The 17,215-nt window shown below is 51.9% G+C and overlaps 5 protein-coding genes and 1 pseudogene across 5 annotated transcripts; 3 read left to right on the forward strand and 3 right to left on the reverse strand.

The window, feature by feature from the left end:
* Window positions 1–288: 288 nt before the first annotated feature.
* NFIA_045580 (cytochrome P450) lies at window positions 289–2,295 on the forward strand (the record flags this gene model as incomplete). Its single annotated transcript, XM_001267635.1, has 9 exons — window positions 289–544; window positions 605–668; window positions 723–984; window positions 1,042–1,156; window positions 1,203–1,297; window positions 1,357–1,683; window positions 1,739–1,849; window positions 1,915–2,075; window positions 2,130–2,295. The coding sequence occupies 9 exons, from the start codon at window positions 289–291 to the stop codon at window positions 2,293–2,295; spliced, it is 1,557 nt and encodes a 518-aa protein (XP_001267636.1).
* Window positions 2,296–3,596: 1,301 nt separating this feature from the next.
* NFIA_045590 (putative nonribosomal peptide synthase) lies at window positions 3,597–6,698 on the reverse strand (the record flags this gene model as incomplete). Its single annotated transcript, XM_001267636.1, has 1 exon — window positions 3,597–6,698. The coding sequence occupies one exon, from the start codon at window positions 6,696–6,698 to the stop codon at window positions 3,597–3,599; it is 3,102 nt and encodes a 1,033-aa protein (XP_001267637.1).
* Window positions 6,699–8,900: 2,202 nt separating this feature from the next.
* Window positions 8,901–11,058, forward strand: NFIA_045600 (FAD binding domain protein; the record flags this gene model as incomplete). The annotated part of the gene is made up of 7 exons (XM_001267637.1): window positions 8,901–8,945; window positions 9,100–9,164; window positions 9,218–9,374; window positions 9,457–9,770; window positions 9,820–10,026; window positions 10,130–10,258; window positions 10,302–11,058. The coding sequence occupies 7 exons, from the start codon at window positions 8,901–8,903 to the stop codon at window positions 11,056–11,058; spliced, it is 1,674 nt and encodes a 557-aa protein (XP_001267638.1).
* A 1,530-nt stretch (window positions 11,059–12,588) lies between these two features.
* Window positions 12,589–13,815, forward strand: NFIA_045610 (cytochrome and DOMON domain-containing protein; the record flags this gene model as incomplete). The annotated part of the gene is made up of 1 exon (XM_001267638.1): window positions 12,589–13,815. The coding sequence occupies one exon, from the start codon at window positions 12,589–12,591 to the stop codon at window positions 13,813–13,815; it is 1,227 nt and encodes a 408-aa protein (XP_001267639.1).
* A 467-nt stretch (window positions 13,816–14,282) lies between these two features.
* NFIA_045620 (NmrA/HSCARG family protein) lies at window positions 14,283–15,386 on the reverse strand (the record flags this gene model as incomplete). The annotated part of the gene is made up of 3 exons (XM_001267639.1): window positions 14,283–14,878; window positions 14,927–15,077; window positions 15,132–15,386. 3 exons carry the CDS (start codon window positions 15,384–15,386, stop codon window positions 14,283–14,285), a joined length of 1,002 nt encoding a protein of 333 aa, XP_001267640.1.
* An 878-nt stretch (window positions 15,387–16,264) lies between these two features.
* On the reverse strand, window positions 16,265–17,005 carry NFIA_045630 (annotated as a pseudogene).
* Between the last annotated feature and the right edge of the window lie 210 nt (window positions 17,006–17,215).

Consider the following 17,215-nt stretch of genomic DNA (forward strand, 5'->3'; position numbering starts at 1 on the left):
CCTGGGCGGTACTATCCCGGTTTGGCTACGACCTGATCACTGACTTGGGGCATGACAAGCCAGCGGCCTGCACAGTAGAAATCAAGGAAGAGAATGTGACTGAAAGGGGGGCCCCCCTCACTGCCTGTGGCCAACCTCTGACCCACCGGATTGTGTGACCGACAATCCTGCTCCAGCTCAGATACCAGGGGGCATCATCCCCCGGCTGGCCAAACCCCCATTACTCGAGCTAACATAGCCCTTTCTACCTCGAAGAAGCAGAGCAGCAACCGTAAACCACGTCGAACCATGGCAACGATGAACTTCGCACCCAGCAGCCCCCTCCAGCTTGACGCTGGAGTGATTCTCCAAAGCCTTCCGATCGTCGCAGCACTTATTATCCTTTTTTGCATTTTGAAGTTGGGACATAATTTCTTTCGCTCTCCCTTGAAGCATATTCCAGGCTCGCGGCTCAGCGCCTTTTGCGGCTGGGACGAATTCTACTCCAATATTGTCTTGAACGGCCAGTGGTGTAAGACATACCCTGAGCTGCATAGGAAGTATGGTGAGTTTTTCAAAACAAATCCAGCTGCTCAGGACAAAAGGTTTAACACCGCATTTCCAGATTCTCCAATCGTGCGGGTTGGCCCCAATCATGTCCACGTCAATGATATCGATATATATGAAAAGTGAGTAATGCCTCCATCAACAACAAAAGCCGGTTGCCGACAGCCCGACTCTAGAATCTTCCGCATGGGAACCGACTTCTGCAAAGATCATACCTTCTACACTTGTGCCAATAACGATGGATCAATCTTCTCCATTACTGATCGTGCCAAACACCGAGAGCGACGAAAGGTGCTGAGCCCGCGGTTCTCCAAGCAAGCAGCAGAGGCCGGGGCTCCGGGGGTGTTGCGCAGGTTACAGCAACTGGTCGATTATATGACCGACCAGACTCGAATGGGAAACACATGCGATGCGACCGACTTGTTCAGGGCATTGATGGTCTTTTCACCTCCCTGCTCTTCGCTGGTATATCAAGACTGACTGTCTGATTGGCAGATTAACGTGGTTGGAGAGATTCTATTCGGCGACTGTGGCGACCTTGTTGAATACGGGCCGAGTAAACCGGCGCTGTTGGACAGCGTTGACAACCTCTCCTCGCTTATTCCGTGGTGTATGTCTTCTTTGGCCATATCTTCCTTGGTTGCTGACCACGGCAGTACGGTTTTTCCCTTACCTGGGCACCGTTGCGTCCATGTTTTCTACTTCAATCTCCGAACGGCTTGAGCCCGCTGGGGTTTACAACTTCAAGCAGGTCGGTCATGCTACTCTGCCATGGTGCACCGTCCAGTCATTAGTATTGACAACAGCTAGAAATGCAAGGAACATACCCTGCCCCGGATGGATCAGCCAATTAGTGATGCCATGGATCGCAGCCACGCGTCGTTGATCGAGCTGCTGATCGCACATTCCCATCAAGTGCAAGGTAAAGCGCCAACATTGCAATACCTCACCGAAGAGACCTTCACCTTCATCGACGCCGGAGTAGATACGAGTGGAAGAACAATCGCTGCAGCATACTATATTGTCCGGAACCCTGGTGTACAACAGAAGCTGCGCGCCGAGCTTGATGAGTCCTCTGTTACGGATCAAGCAGGGAAACATGTAGATGTGAAGCTACTCGGAACACTTCCGTACCTGGTAGGATAGCTCCCAGTCTATCAGATGAGCGGAGGAACTGATGACTGCTTTACAGAATGCTGTGATCAAAGAAGCTCATCGGATGTGGCCCGCTCTGCCTGGACCGTTACCTCGAATTGTTCCTGCTGAGGGACTGACAGTGGGCAAGCACTATGTACCTGCTGGCGTAAGGCTCTGTCTGATTACTCGCCCTTAAACACGTTACTGTGCTGATGCTTTATGTGGCTATAGAGCGTGATATCAGCGTCACACTATATGCTCCATTTCAACGAAACCATCTTTCCGCAGCCACATGAATTCCGACCTGAAAGGTGGCTCGAAGGTCACAGCTCCGAGCAAGATCGTTACTTGAATCCCTACAGCCGTGGCAGCCGCGCGTGTATCGGCATCAAGTAAGCCTCCCTTTTGTCTCCTCTCGGCCTAAGCCTAACTGAACTGCCTTCCAGCCTCGCGCAACTGCAACTGCAGGTCACTCTGGGACATTTGTTTAGCCATTATCAGATCCAACTCTGCGAGCCGATCCCTCAGAGCTTGGATTGGCACGATCACTTTGTGGCGACACCGCGTTCAAATGTGATCATCAAGATACTCCCGCGCGATCAGGGCTACTGAGTTGTCATATTCCTGTAGTTTGGTCTCTACATTCATTAAACATGGTTTTCAAACTTGTTAGTACCGTGATTCTCCGAATATCCCCTGCGGCAGACCCAGGGCTCGAGTTTATGACCTCCATTCTTGCATAAGTGCGTGATTAATGGTGTGGCCCAGGTCAATTGGGTAACTCTGGACTCCTTCTTTCCTCCTGGCTTAAGCCCGTAGGACCCTCTTGCCCATTTGACCCTTCTGCTTTAACAAAACAGCTGCTTGTAGTCCGCACTGCGACCGATCTCCTAAAGCCCAAATCCTGCCCAGCGCATTGACCGATTTTACAAGCGCTCAATAACACATCACCACTCCCTAACCTAATACATTTGTCCTCTGGTGTATCACTCGTCTGCTGGCTTTACTGTTCTGGATCATATGTCAGATCAGAAATAAATTAACACATTCACCGAGAAACCAAGGGCGCTGACGTCCGAGTCTAGCGCCTCCGAGGCCTAGTTCCATCCTCACTGGCGCGCTCGTAAGCAGAATCGGATACTACGCACCATTCATACTGCTGGCTCCGGTCGTTACCGCAATCGTTAGCGGCATACTTACAACGCTCCAGGTGAACTCTGGCCATTCTTAGTGGATTGGGAAGCAATGTACGAGATCGGAGCGGGCATGGCGATCCAACTGCCCGTAACAGCTGTCCAGGCGACGGTGGCGCCACTCGACCTGCCTAGTGCCATGGCGATTGTATTGTTCTTCCAAATGGATTTTGTTTCAGTCGCGCGCAGACAGTCTTCCATAACCGCCTGCTGCGCAACTGGGCCGTCGGAGTGCTGATGTTGATGCGGGCGAGGTCGCAAGGGCGGGTCCAACAATTCTGCGAGAGAAATCCGCGCCAGAAGTGGTTCCAATTTTTCTGAGAGCGTACAATGCTGCCATTATTCAGCTATTCTATATGGGTGTTGCCATGATTGCTATTGCGCTCCTGGGGGCATTGCCGGTACGCTGGATCTCGGTGCGCAAGAGACAACTGCCTGCATGATACTTAGACAGTACCAGTCCTTTGTATGAAATTGCCTGTCCTAGTCTGTTTGTTCATTTTACAAAGGAGTTCATTTCATGGTACTACTTGTTCTCTGAATATTGACGTGTTGGAACAGACTACTGGTGAATATATATATTCTTACGGGCTGCCTCATACATGTGGGCTCTCTACTGACAATGGATTCTGGTACGTAGATGAGTACTTTGACGCAAACGAATAACAATTTATTCTACTTGAATCCAAGTACGCGGCAGAAGGAGTTCGTACAGGCAGTCTAAAGTTGACCCTTTTCAATCGCGTACAGATAATCGACATACTTCTTCACCAAGGCACGGTCAAAGGGCGGACACTCGGGTGGTGACGGGAGCATAGCAAGGGCGCGCCGGGTATTAGTAGCGTCGTAGACGGGCATTTTCTCATACAACTCCCAGCGGCTAAGTCCATCGCGGACCTTTTCTGCCAGCATGGGCAGAAGTGGCTGGAGGCTGGCATGGGAAGTCGCCGACAGTCGCTCGATCCACTGCTCGTAGCTCAGCCGTTTGATGGCCGTCCCACGCACCTGGCCAAGTAACTCCATGGTCTCGGTCATGTCAACGGAGGCTGCACGGCTTGGCAGCAGATGGAAGGCATGGCCCATGGAGAAGACGGAGCAAGAAATGTGGAGCATTGCGGCGACGACATAGTCAACGGGCACGAATTCCTTGCGCTGGTCTGGCAGGTCAGGGTAGCACCCGAGGTCGAGGCCGGCGCGAATCAGTCTGCTGAAGAAGTCGTCCGGGTTGCAGACACCGGTCTTGGAGTCGCCGGTGATAAACCCGGGACGGTAAATGGCGATGGGGAAGCCGCGGTTGATCTGGCGCTGGAGGAGGGCGTCGGCAGCCCATTGGCTCTGAGCATATCCGTGATCATACGGCAGAGCAGGTAGATGGGGGAGCAGCGAGGCATCCTCGTAGATGACTTTAGCTCCATTCACAAACCCGGTTGGCCCAAAGCACGAGATGCTGGAGCAGTAATGGAGGCCCTTGGGACGACCGGTGACGGCAAAGCGAGCAATATTCGCCGTTCCAATGACATTGGCTGGCCGATGGAGCGAGTAGGGCTTCGTGTAGTTGACAAGGGCACCCAAGTGAAAAATTACGCTGCTCCACCTTGCAATCTCTTGGAACCGCTCCTCGCCCATTCCCAGCCAGTGATCCTGGAGATTGCCACACAGTGGGAGGATCTTGCTCGAGAAGGGATCCTGCCAGAGCCCGTACTTGACAAGAGCAGCGCGAATCCGCTGGAAACCTTTGGCGGGGGTTGCTGCACGCACAAGACAGCCGACCTGATGCACACCGGGCATCAGGAGGAGGGCTTCCAGGTAGAATGCGCCCACGAAGCCGGTGGCGCCAGTCAGAAAGACTCTACCTTCTGTATCTCGACGCCAGTCAACCACTGGTTCCTGGGGAAGCTTCAAATCATCCCCAAGCTTTATGTCGGCAGCCAGCATGTCTTGTTCGTCGCGGATGGTGGCCATGGATGAGCCTCGGTGTTTGTCCACGATAGCGGCCAACTCGCCAATGGTGGGATGATCGTACAGAGTGAGCAGCGAGATCTCGGTGCTGAGCTGCTGCCTAATGTGGGTAATCAGCAAAGATGCCTGCAGGGAGGTGCCCCCCAGGGCGAAAAAGTCGTCCTCGTCAGCGTACTCGGGAACCGGGGTGGCCAATATCATCGCCCATATGCTGGCGATCTGCTGGCGTGTGCTCATCACCTTCTCTTTCCTGCTACCGGTGATTTTCTCAAGCAGTCTCTCGCGCCGCTGGTTATACAGAGCCTCCAGTTTCTTGCGATCTATTTTTGCGTGCGCGTTCAGAGGCATTTCTGTAATCACCTCGATGTGAGGCACCATAAAGTCAGGAAGAACTGCCTTCGCAACCTCCACCGCGTCGGCCACGGCATTCTTAGCTGAGTTGGCGCGCAGGACGGCAAAGGCAACCAGAGTCGCACCGGCTCCTGCCGCCTGTGAATTCATGGCCATGGCAAAGACTTCGGCAAAGTGGCCCGTGTTCATGAGAACCGAACGGACAGCAGCGAGCTCAACTCGGAACCCACGAATCTTAACCTGTTCATCGCGACGACCCAGGAAATCATGCTGACCATCGGGACGCTGGCGAACCAGGTCGCCGGTCCGGTACATGCGGTAGGGCTGGTTGGACTCGGGGTCGATCATGCCGGGGACTGCCACGAAGGTCTTTGCATTTTTCTCCGGCTGGTCGACATAACCAGGCGAAACCCCCGGTCCTCCAACGAGGAGTTCGCCCTCTTCGCCCGCCGGTACGGGATTGCCGTCTTCATCACACACACAACAGACGTTGCGGCCGATTGTCTTCCCTACACTGACCTTGCCCGCACGAACGTCGTCGAATGTAATCTCATGCGTGAGGCAGTAGACGCAACATTCAGTTGGGCCATACGCATTCATCAGGTGCTGAGGAGGTCCTGCAGTCAGAATGGCCTCCATCGCACGGAGATTGACTGCTTCGCCGCCCATGAGGACCGCCCGGAGTGGCGCAAAGGTCGTCGGGTACGTCGTCGCCGCCAGGTTGACCAACGGCGTCGTGATGGCGGTAATCGTAATCCCAAGCCTCCGGATTGCTGCGGCAAGTGCAGCACTGTCCAGAAGCGTTGCTTTGCTCAGCACACCCACGGCCGCACCGCGTAGTAGAGCGCCCCAGATGTCAAACAGGGCGACGTCGAAGCTCGTCTTGTTCGGGTGGCCGACCACATCCGACTTGCGGACGGGTTCGTAAGGTGCGTGGTGTGCGACATGGATGATTGATCGCGCAGCTATCTGCACAGCCTTCGGCTCGCTGGTGGTGCCTGAGGTGTGGATAAGATGCGAGCAGTGATCGACGCTCGTGGCCATCGGAAAGTGTCCTCCTTCGCCTGCATCGGTCGATTCATTGCGACCATCGGTCACCACGAACGAAGCAAACGGCAGGTCTCGCTTCGCATTGGCTTCATCGACAAGAATATGTCGAACGCCCAACCTCATCAAACGGCTTTTAATCTGCTGATCGGGCAATAGAGGATCGATGGGCACACAGGTACCGCCAGCGTAGATTATAGCCACTTGCGTGACCGGGTCCCAAAGCCCATGATCAACAATAACCCCGACCCGGTCTCCAGGGCTGGACTCGTGCTCGACGAGCGTCCGCGCCAGATCGGTTGCCTTTTCATGGATAGCACGGTATGACAGGCTTTTGCTCTGCTCGTCAATGATTGCGACAGCCTCTGGGTCTTCTAGCATCCGCTGATAGAAGATCTGGCCGAGTCCTTCACCATTGGAGATGACTCTGTCGTACTCGGACACATCAGGAAGAATTGAACCCATTGAGAACTAATGATGACGTTTGGAACGTATTTGAGTTTGCACAGACAGTGACGGAAGGATAGAGCAACACATTAGGCAACGCGGAGGACTTGCTGACCAGATAGTGACCATGCTACGTTGTTCATATTTCATACCTAGGAGCTATCCTTGAACCTCCTTGGCTCGTCTCTGAAGTCCCCTACATACGTCCAAGGCGTGTGATGTGCCAGCGAGTTACCACTTCCAGACCTTGAGCGGCAGCTTTAGCCAGTTTGATTCATTCCTGCAGATAAGCATCCTCCTCACCGCTGGAAAATACGCTATTTGCAACCAAACAGAATGTTTCCTCACCACCGCAACGTGTAATCGGCGGGAGGCAGATCGGAATCCCCACCATGGCTGAGATCATGATACGCCCTTCTTGCGGATGGGACGATCATTCCCATGCAACGAAACTACAGCGGCATGTGAAATTTTTGAATCCAGTGTATTTACGGCTATCCTGATTGGGTAATCCGCTACTAGGCTTTCTGCGGATTTGGATCTTAAGATACCAGATACCTGGACAGCAGGATGCCTTGCAAATTTGGCGAGAGTCGACTGCAGAGCAAAGGCACTACCACAGCGATTAGAGTTACACGAACGTTCCGCTCCCTAGTCAACAGCCCTGGATAGACGCTGTCAGTCGCAATGAGCTCGGAGACCGAGTGTCTTAACACCGGGCTATTACCTCCTCCGCATGCTTCCGGACCTGCTCATCGGATAGGGGACACAGCCAGGATTCCATCGGGGTAGGTTATCAATTGCCCCAAGACGTAAAGACGACCCCTTGAGGGGCGGCATAGACGACCAGTAATGGAGAATGACCACAGCTTTCCAATACCTGAGCAGCCTGATCTTCTGTCATAGACCTTACGTGCCTTTCTGTGTGCTGGAGCTCCATGATACACTGAGTAGTTTACAGCCTGTGTCAGAACGAGAGCACCAACCAAACGCGCATGACTCCCAGCTTGCGCAATAACATTCAGACCGATTTTTCGACAGTTAGAACAAGGCTACAAATTGCGACGAATAGGGTTGCATGACAAGAAGGGTCTAGGGTGGTACATGGCTCGGCAGGAAAACACAGCAAGACATTCCAAAGCCTTGCATAGTGACCGCGTCAGCCTGCAGAGTCGCACAAAATGCCGGCCTCGCGTTGAACATCTCCCACTGCCTTCTTCGCAATCTTCGCCGCAAATGGAAGAGGACACGACAGTCACGGTCATTCAACGCATGTTTGTAGCCCATTGATTGACTGCCGTTTCAGAGGGCCGGATCAGAGGAGGACAACTGTGATCATTATGCGGCGTAGGATACCAAGTAATGTTCATGTCTCCTACTTATTGTATATGCACATTGTACATGCAGCAGGGCAAGGAGGTTGAGGTTGATCAATGGTTTTGGGAAAACCATTGACTCCTCTCTTCGAGGAGAATCCCCTCTTCGTTATTACAGACGTCCATATTGCCTCTACCAATTAGCAGCTAGCTATCGCCGAAGGTACAATTGGGCACTATCAAGTTGGGTTGTTGGATAGGCTGCGCGAGAATAACGTTTATAAACCATCTGAGCTCTAAATTACCGAGTTGGCCGGCTCCACAAAGGCGCTGGCAACCAGGAACCTTAGCAAACCTTCTGTAACTGTTGTATTTCATGAGGGCGATGAAGAAGACGTACGTTGGAATCACGGGCTGGGTATGTTGTATGTAAACTTGTCCCAAGTGCGCCGAGTGTGCATTGACTCGGTATGGGGCATGCTATCACATCTAAACTGTTAAATGGCCTTGTCTAGACATTGGCACTCCTTTTGTCTCCTTGTCTCCATGTGTGCCCTCCCTGCCCGTTACGAGGCTGTCCACATCGAGCCACTCTAGGAAAGCCTGCCGAAAGTTGAAGTCGCCGAACGCACCCTTGTCAGCTTTGCATGTGAAATACCGGGCAAGGTCACCCGATGAAACACCCAGCCTTTCGCAGCATCCTTGTAATTAGGCAGTTAACTAGACATTTCACAGATTAAATAGAAGTAAACTGCTCCTGTATATGAAAGCCAGACATCACATGGTTGGTATTTGCGCATGTCTCCCCGCACACTCACTTCGGAACTCGTACCAATAAAGAGAAGAGATATATTTGGTTTCTGTGTACTTTTTCTGTTGGGCTATCTGGTCAGACTTGACAATCATGTTGGCCCTGGGAAACCCTATTGACGTCCTGATTGTCGGAGCAGTAAGTTTTCATCCAGCCATTCTCACCGTGAAAAAAAGCTAACCTTTAGAGGCAGGGGCCTTCAGGGCAAGATCTTTAACTGCATACATCCTACTTGTTGCATCACGATGGTAACAATACTTCCAGGTTAGCTGCTGCATTATGGCTGGCCCAGCTGGGTATCAACTTTCGCATTATCGACAAACGCTCTGATGAACCCCGAGTAGGACAAGCGGACGGGTGAGACCTCTTCCAGAAAAGGCAGAGTTCACTAATTAATTGCGCCACCTCAGGCTCAATCCCAAGACTATGGAGATCTTCGAGGCCTGGCAAATTCACGATCGAGTCACCAAGCTCTGGGAGCCCGCGACACACCTGACCATGTGGTGCCGGAGACAGGATGGGAAGCTGATCAGAACAACCAGGCAACCCAGCCAACCCACTCCTGGGGTTCGGTGCGTGAGATTAATGAATGAAATCAAAGTACGCACACTGAGTTCTGCGTAGGTGGACACATGGAACGTTACAGCAGGGAACTGTGGAGGAGATCATCAAAAAGCGTCTTGTTGAGATCTCAAGTGCCAGCATCGAATACCACACATCTTTGTGCGAGTTGAGTATCGATTCCAAGCAACTTGTCTCCCCAGCGGCTTACCCCTGCACGGCTCAACTTCAACGGCTCCAAGGGGAGAACACCCCCAACGAGATGGTCTCAGCCAAGTACGTGATTGGTGCCGACGGGGCAAAGTCTTTGACGAGAGAATCACTTGATATTAGCATGCAAGGAGTTAAGGGGACCTCGATATGGGGTGTGATGGACTTCGCGGGAAGTTCGGACTTTCCAGAGTGAGATTCTCGGACTGAGTTAGTCTATTGAGGGCTAATTTGTGGCCAGCTTTGGAGCAACATCGATTATACGAAGTGATACTGACGGTGCTATTGACTTCGTCCCCCGGGAGAAAGGGCTTGTACGCATGTACGTGCAGTTGAACAAGGGACAGGCGTGGGAAGGCCTGCGCCGCGCAGATATCACGCCAGAGCTCATTATTGAAAAGTGCCGATTTATCATTCGGCCGTACAAGGTGAGAGACCGGTCCAGTATGTGCAAATGGTGCTAATGCTGTCCTGCCTCTAGCTAGAGGCCTATTACTGGGTCTGGTCGGTCGTACGAACTCTTGCCGTAAATACAAAGCTGACTTTACCAGGTGGTCCGCCTTTACAGCATCACAAAAGCTGAGCAGTTCATTAAGTAAACACCAGCGAGTCTTTCTTGTCGGGGACGCAATTCACACCCACTCGCCGGTCACCGGGATGGGAATGAACACGAGCATCCAGTAAGTGGCATATGTCTCTTATTGATCTGCACTAACAGGCAAGGGACTCATACAATCTTGCTTGGAAACTCGCCGGTGTCATCAAAGGCCATCTCGAATCCGCTATCCTGACAACCTATGACACAGAACGTGGAGCTGTGGCCAGGCAACTACTCGAGGCAGACCGAACAACACTTGAGCTCTTTAATACCAGATCCGGCTTTGAATCTTCAATCCTGCTAGGACGGCTCAATGATGTGCGGATCTTCCTGGGCGGTCGAGGGATCAGATATACGGACAAGCTGTTAACATCAACTGCAGCGCAAGGAATTGGACTATTCGCTGCCGGCGAATGTTTACCCGAGTTGTCCATAACTCATCACACTACGGGCAGGTCCCTTTACCTGAACAGTGCGCTTAAGGCAGACGGAAGCTGGAACGTGATCGTCTTTGCAGGGGATGTTTCCCTGCCGGACCAAATGAGGCGCATTCATAAACTGGCCAAGGTATTGGAGAAAACACAAAGCGTGATGTTCGGACAACAGCATGCAATAATTGTTCACTGTGCGCATTGGGAGGAGGTGGAACTAGCGCAATTGCCTGAGTTTTTCTCTCCTTGCCCTCAACGCTCTGCGAGGGATTATACGGCAATCTACCTCGATGAGGGGTCTGCGTATGATCAGACTAGGCTGAACCGGAACGACGGCGGCCTCGTTTTGGTGCGCCCAGATCGGCACATCGCTTGGGCGGGAGGGCTTGAATTTGCTGGCGATCTTGAAGTATTTGTTTCCTCCGTCTTCCAGACCGCGGACAAGGCATAACCTTGTGCTTTCCATACTTGCGTCTCAAGCTGGGTGTGAAAGTGTGCTGGGTCCGCATAACCAAATACAACGATATCAAAATATGATTTTATTTCTTTTCTCGAGATGAATACTTGTTCCTCTAGATGATATGTTTAGTTTAGTACGGGGGAGGGTTGACGGTCTCTGGGGTTCGGCGAAAAACAAGCTGTCAGGGACAGCCTCAGCTTGGTTTCTCATGTTCAAGGCTCTGTAAGCATAATACAGAAAAGGGCACTGTACAGGTATTGCAGAGAACCCTAAGGTCGGGGTGATGGAAGTTCATGCTGGCTCCTTCGGACGTACTCGGTTCCGAAATCACTTGCACTGTATGTACAGTGAATGGCATTCCATATCTGTAGATTCCATTTTACGACAGATTTCATCATAGACTACCAATGGCGAGTAATACAGGCACAACGCCTCCTAACGTCATTGTCATCGAGTACGGGAAATGGCGCCCTGCTTGACTCACTGCCAGGTTGCTGTGGGGATTCCCCTGGCTTGCAGTATGACGCCAAATATAGCCTCATTAGCGCGAGAGCAGGGTTTGCCAAGATTGTACAGGGGGCTTGCAAACTGCTGGACCAGAGAAATTCACTTGCAAGCGAGGAGGGGAGTGTTCATATCAGCCCAGAGGATTGCGTGGCACCACTAATGCATCAAGGTGACAATGCCGCTTTGTCTTCAATGGATAGCCTCGCTGCAGATCTCTGACTATGCCGTGACCGTCTTCGGTGGCATCGAGCGAAGCGTGGGACACTTTCATCTGCCGCAGCTACTTCATACTTCCGGTTCCCACGGTGCAGCAGACGCCCTAGCATCGGTAAACTTGTGGATTACGGATTACGGAGATATCAAGGTTCCTCCCAGCCGAGCGGTGGAGTTCGAATTGTTCCCTTGCATGAAGTTGGGGGAACGTATGCACCATAGAGTCCGGCACACCGCCGGCCCCCCCGGCTGCCAGACATACCTAGCTTGTGGCTGGCGACACGCATCCTAATGGTGCAATCCATCCTAATAGCGGTCTTGATTGACGTGGTTGATACGGGTGCCAAAGGAGAAGTGGATAGGAAGCTTTAAGGGCCGCGCAGGAGGCGTTTATGTCTGAGGTAGATCTGCCGCTCTCACACTTCCCCTGGTGGGGGCATGATCAGCACTAGATGATCATCACTGCCCTCAGAAATATTCTGCGGTGAGGGTGCGTATGACACGGATATCGCTTCGTTGAGTGAGGGTCGAGGTGTTTCTCACCGAGGTACCGCCTGTTAAGAATGAGTGGGACAAAAAGGCAAGGGACCTGTGAGCGAGATCAAAACTTGGACGAGATGCGAAGACTAGATCGAGCAGTTAGTGAAAGTAGCGCCGTACTTTAGTCTGGTATCTAACCCACCCTCGTCTTGGATGATGAAGCGCGATAGCTAGCCTAAACTATGAAGCTCTGCACGACGAGGGGGCTCACAGTGGCCTTGACTTTGCGTATGTAGCTACCAGCGCCCATTGAGCAACATTATGTTAACCATAACCTTAGTCGCAAGCGCAAATGGCACTCCAGTGCTCTTCCGTCCCCCGGACTGCGATGATATCTCCTTTACGATCGCTGTTGCAAACTCCGCAAATGCATCTCATCACCCTGCCATATTCCTCCAAATTGAAGCACCGATTGCCGTCGAGTGGATTGCACTAGGACTAGGCGACCAGATGGACGGCGCGGATATGTTCTTGGTCTATGCGTCTTCGCCGAAGGGGGTCACTGTATCGCCGCGTGCTGGGACCGGCCATGTTCCACCAGAGTACAATCCAAAAGCCCGCTTTTCCATCCTCCCGAAAACAGGCATCGTGAACGAGACCATGATTGCGAGGTTCCAATGCCACAGCTGCCTAGAAGTTACAACAAATGCGACGGAATCTGCCAGCAGCTGGATATGGGCGTACAAGAACGGGCCGCCCATGAACACGCACAATGTAACGGCTACGATCGACTTCCATGATGCATTCGGGGCCGTCGTTGTTGACTTAAACCACGCGCGCTCAACAGATTTGAGTGATGATGGCGATCCCTTCAGGGATGCTCGCTTGATTAGCGAGCCCTCCACCTCCGAGTCTCCGGCCCATTTCATCATGGCCATCGCGCACGGCTGCCTTATGGGCATTACCTTCGTCCTGCTCCACCCACTTTTCGCTCTGCTAGTACGTCTCTCGAGCTATCGACACGCCATAACCAAAGTACACGCCCCATTACAAGGTCTCGCCTTGCTAATCACGATAGCCGGATTCATCCTCGGTGTTAAAATGTGGGTGAACGGCGGCACCACACCTGCTGCACATCCTATCATCGGAGTGATTGTCGTAGCGAGCCTATTGCTATTGCAGCCTTCTCTTGGGTGGCTGCAACACATACATTTTAGGCGAACGGGGAACAAGAGCATGTTTGCGTATGGGCATCGGTGGCTGGGTAGGACGATGATTGTCCTCGGCATGATCAACGGCGGATTGGGGTTTTGGTGGGTGGGTTCCGGCACGAGGTCATGGAGGGCAGGATTAATTGTCTATGCGGTCGTGGCGGGTGTAGTCTTCCTGGTGTACATGCTTGTCCATATCTGTCTATTGGCCGGTGTCACAAGGCAACAGGAGGATGTGCACGGCATTCGACCAGAGGATGAAGTCTCGATCGAGCAAGTGGGAAGCCTGGCCGGCGGCGATGGGGGAAAGGCCTTGGGTCGCCAGTCTATCACCTGAAATCTGCAGAAGGGGAAGTTAAGTGAAGGTGCGGTCACCAATATCTATTCGACGGCTCTATGTCTCTCCAGAAGTTAAGAAAGCCCACGTAGTCTGGACTGATCACACATCGTGAAGCAAGGAAAATCCCAAAAGTGTTTTCGCGGTAGAACGCCGAGATGTTGTCATGTAGGTCCAACCATCGAGATATTACAGATCTAACTCTGATCCTCATTATCACCGCCAGACACGGCGTCTGGACCTCCTCGGGGTATTTGTCGGTAGTCGATCGGTCAAGCCCAAAGAGCACTATACGAATTCTATCATTAGGCAATCCCTTGACTGTTTTCATCATCAATCAGACTTCTTGCACTGGGGGCCACATGTCTCTAGTCCAGTATATGACGAGTGTTGACTGGAATACTTCCTATCTACTTGGATTGGACATATTCTCTCGGTGGATACTGTTAGTGGGGATAGAATAGAGACTATTTTAACGGAAAGTGCTTTTGGAACCACCCCTCAACAGTCATCAACTGTTGCTCGTCCCCGAGCCGCCCCAATGCCACAGCGGTCTTGAGCTTAAGTTTTCCAGGCGTGTCCTTCTCAGAGGGTTCAGGGCCGAAGTAGCGTCCCTGGTTGTTCTGCGTAAAGCCGAACATTGCCTTTGTATCATCCAACTCCGGAATCCCGAACGTATTGAACGCCTCCCACGACGGCAGCGGCCTAAAGCGAGATTTACGTCCGCTGATCTTCTCAAATGTAGATACCAGATCCTCAAAGCTGCAGATGTCGCTGCAGCCGTGGATAACCTGGCCGTTCACCGCTATAGGATCAAGGAACATGCCCTGGACAATGTCGCCAAAGTCGTCAGACATGCTAATGAAAGGGACGTCCTCCTTTCCGCCCCATTTAGGAGCGACCAGCGTGAGGTATCCCTCAGCATCCGGGATGAAGGGGAACCCGCCGAAAACAGGGGCAATCTCTTTGGCCAGAAAGTTTTCGAAGAACCAGGAAGCACAGATGAAGCTGACCGTCTCAAAGCAGCTAATGCTCCTGGCGTATTGTTCGATCTTATACTTCACTGCTTGAAGTTAGTGCTGCACTGGTGCTGGAGTGCGAAGTGACTTACTGTCTGCCGCATTCATCTTGACCTTACCCCCAGTAAGGGTGAAGCAGTCGGGACCGCTGCTAAAGATGAAATGGCGGACTCCGGCCTGTGCCGCAGAATCCACAATCGTCTTTCCCATGTCGAACTCGCTCAGTCCCTTCAGTTTAAAGGCCTGCAAGTGATTAGTCTCCACAAACCTACTTTTTTGAGCATCCATTTAACTTACCTTGTCATCGGAGTTGATATTTACAAAAACGCCCCAGGATCCAGCAAATGCTTTCAACATGGATTCCCTGCTAAAGCCATCCGCCTGATGTACTTCTGCCCTTTGTGCCGCCAAAGCACGGCTTGCTGGGGAGTTGGGATCGCGAGTCAGAGCTCGAACTTTGAAAGCTGGGTTCTGGAGCAGGGATCGAGCGACGGCACCGCCTTGATTACCGGTCGCGCCGAAGACAGTGATGAGAGGAGGTGTGACGGTCATTTTGAGCAAATGGTAGACTAGAGGTAGCTAACTTGAATTCAAGAGTATTTCCGCCGACGGAGATGTCGTGGAGTAGAAATAGAGACCTCTCCCACGCACTAGTAGTGGGGACGATCTTTCCTTGGGCGAAGTCAGATTATCTCAGTTATGTGGGTGTACACTGTTATAATCGTCAGGCAAGGAGAGACGCCAGGGGTACGCAAGGGCTGTAGCATTTCGGCCGGCATGTTATCGTACCGGCGTGTATGTCGGCTCAACCAGCTACTGTTCCAAGCAAGGAAAAAAAAAATTGCAACACTTATCCCTTCCGTGGACATTGTATCTACCCCAGCTAGCCTTCGTGTAATGCAACAACTGAGCCAAACGGGCCGTTGGTTTTGATCACTCGAGGCAAATGTTGAGCGGAGCCAGATTTCTGACTGTCACGCGCCCGCAGTTCACTACCTTGATTCCATAACGCAGGCTACGTAGCTTACGTGTCAATTGCCATTATCGCAAGGATAAGATTGCCAGAGTGGCCGGTGTCTGTGCTAAGTCAAACTCAACCCGGCGCTGGCTTGGGCTTAAACATGCACAAGCTGCACGACAAGCCCGCCTGACGGCGGCCGGATCAGAGAAAACCGTAAATGTATTTCATCGCGTTCTACTTTAGCATATCACCAGTAAAAACTGGGCGGTAGAAATCATGTCAAGAATCAACTTATATGTCAACCAGTTTTCGCAAGCTGAGACGTTTATCACTTGCATCGATATTGATACTTTTATTATCAGCAGTTACCATCGCCACGCTGATTGGAGGCAAGACTGCACACCTGTCGCAGTGTAATCGGTTGAGCGACTTGTCTAAGGATCACTAGGAGATATTTACCGCTTACGTCTGAACTCCCAGAACCCTTGATGTCCCTAGTAATGTCCCTGATGCTTCATATGAAACTCAAATCCTCCGAGTATTGACCTCCGCATGACAGTTGCCGCTAAAGAGTGCTCCCATCTTCGTCCCTCTGATCTGGAATGGGTCTGTGGAATCCATCAGATCGTGCAGAGTAACATCATTCCCTCCTGAAGCTAAGCTATACCCAATCTTGCTCCGTCAATGAGTACTGGTAGGCCTCGCCGACGGCATGTATAGGAGTCATTAAAGTTCTTGTTTGAGCAGATTATCCTCAGCTCCCTGGTTCGGTCATGTGTGGTAAAAACGTGTTCTAGTCAAAAACTGCTCGAAACTTCTAGGGTGACTCATTCCCCGGTACACCAGGGCCAGTGACTATTTTATGCCCCGTCGCTTCAATTGTGCCTGACTCCTTGTCGAGGATATATCCCGTCTGCACCACAACTACTGCCTCATACGGACGGAGGCAACTGACGATGGATATAAGATCTGCTGATGTGCTGCTGAGGACAAAGCGACAGGCAACCTCACCCTTGGTCGCATTGAGCTGAGAGAGAAGTAATTGACGTGCTTCTCGGGTATATTTGTTGGTGTCATACCCCGTTTGTTGAATGAAGTTGGTGCAGATAAGAGCTTCCAGCAGGCGGGGATGAGCGCCTTTGCTGTAGTCGTTAAGAAAACTATAAGGACTGCTGAGCTTGACTATTGTTATGTTATAGAGGCGAGGAGTTTAGAATTGGAGCTGTAGTTCATGGTAACACGGAATCTGCCATGTTATAGCATCTATTTCCAATCAGGAATACATTGGGATAGTGCAACTGGGGCCGTCCAGATCCATCGAATTACCTACAATTGGAGCTCTTTTGATACAGCATAGTCTAAGAAAAGTGAAAGATCGAATAGCGATCTTCGTTTCTTCGCGTCGTCCACCCTGTCAGTC

This window comes from Aspergillus fischeri, genomic scaffold (genome assembly GCF_000149645.3).
Source record: "Aspergillus fischeri NRRL 181 1099437636244 genomic scaffold, whole genome shotgun sequence".
Lineage (NCBI taxonomy): Eukaryota > Fungi > Ascomycota > Eurotiomycetes > Eurotiales > Aspergillaceae > Aspergillus > Aspergillus fischeri.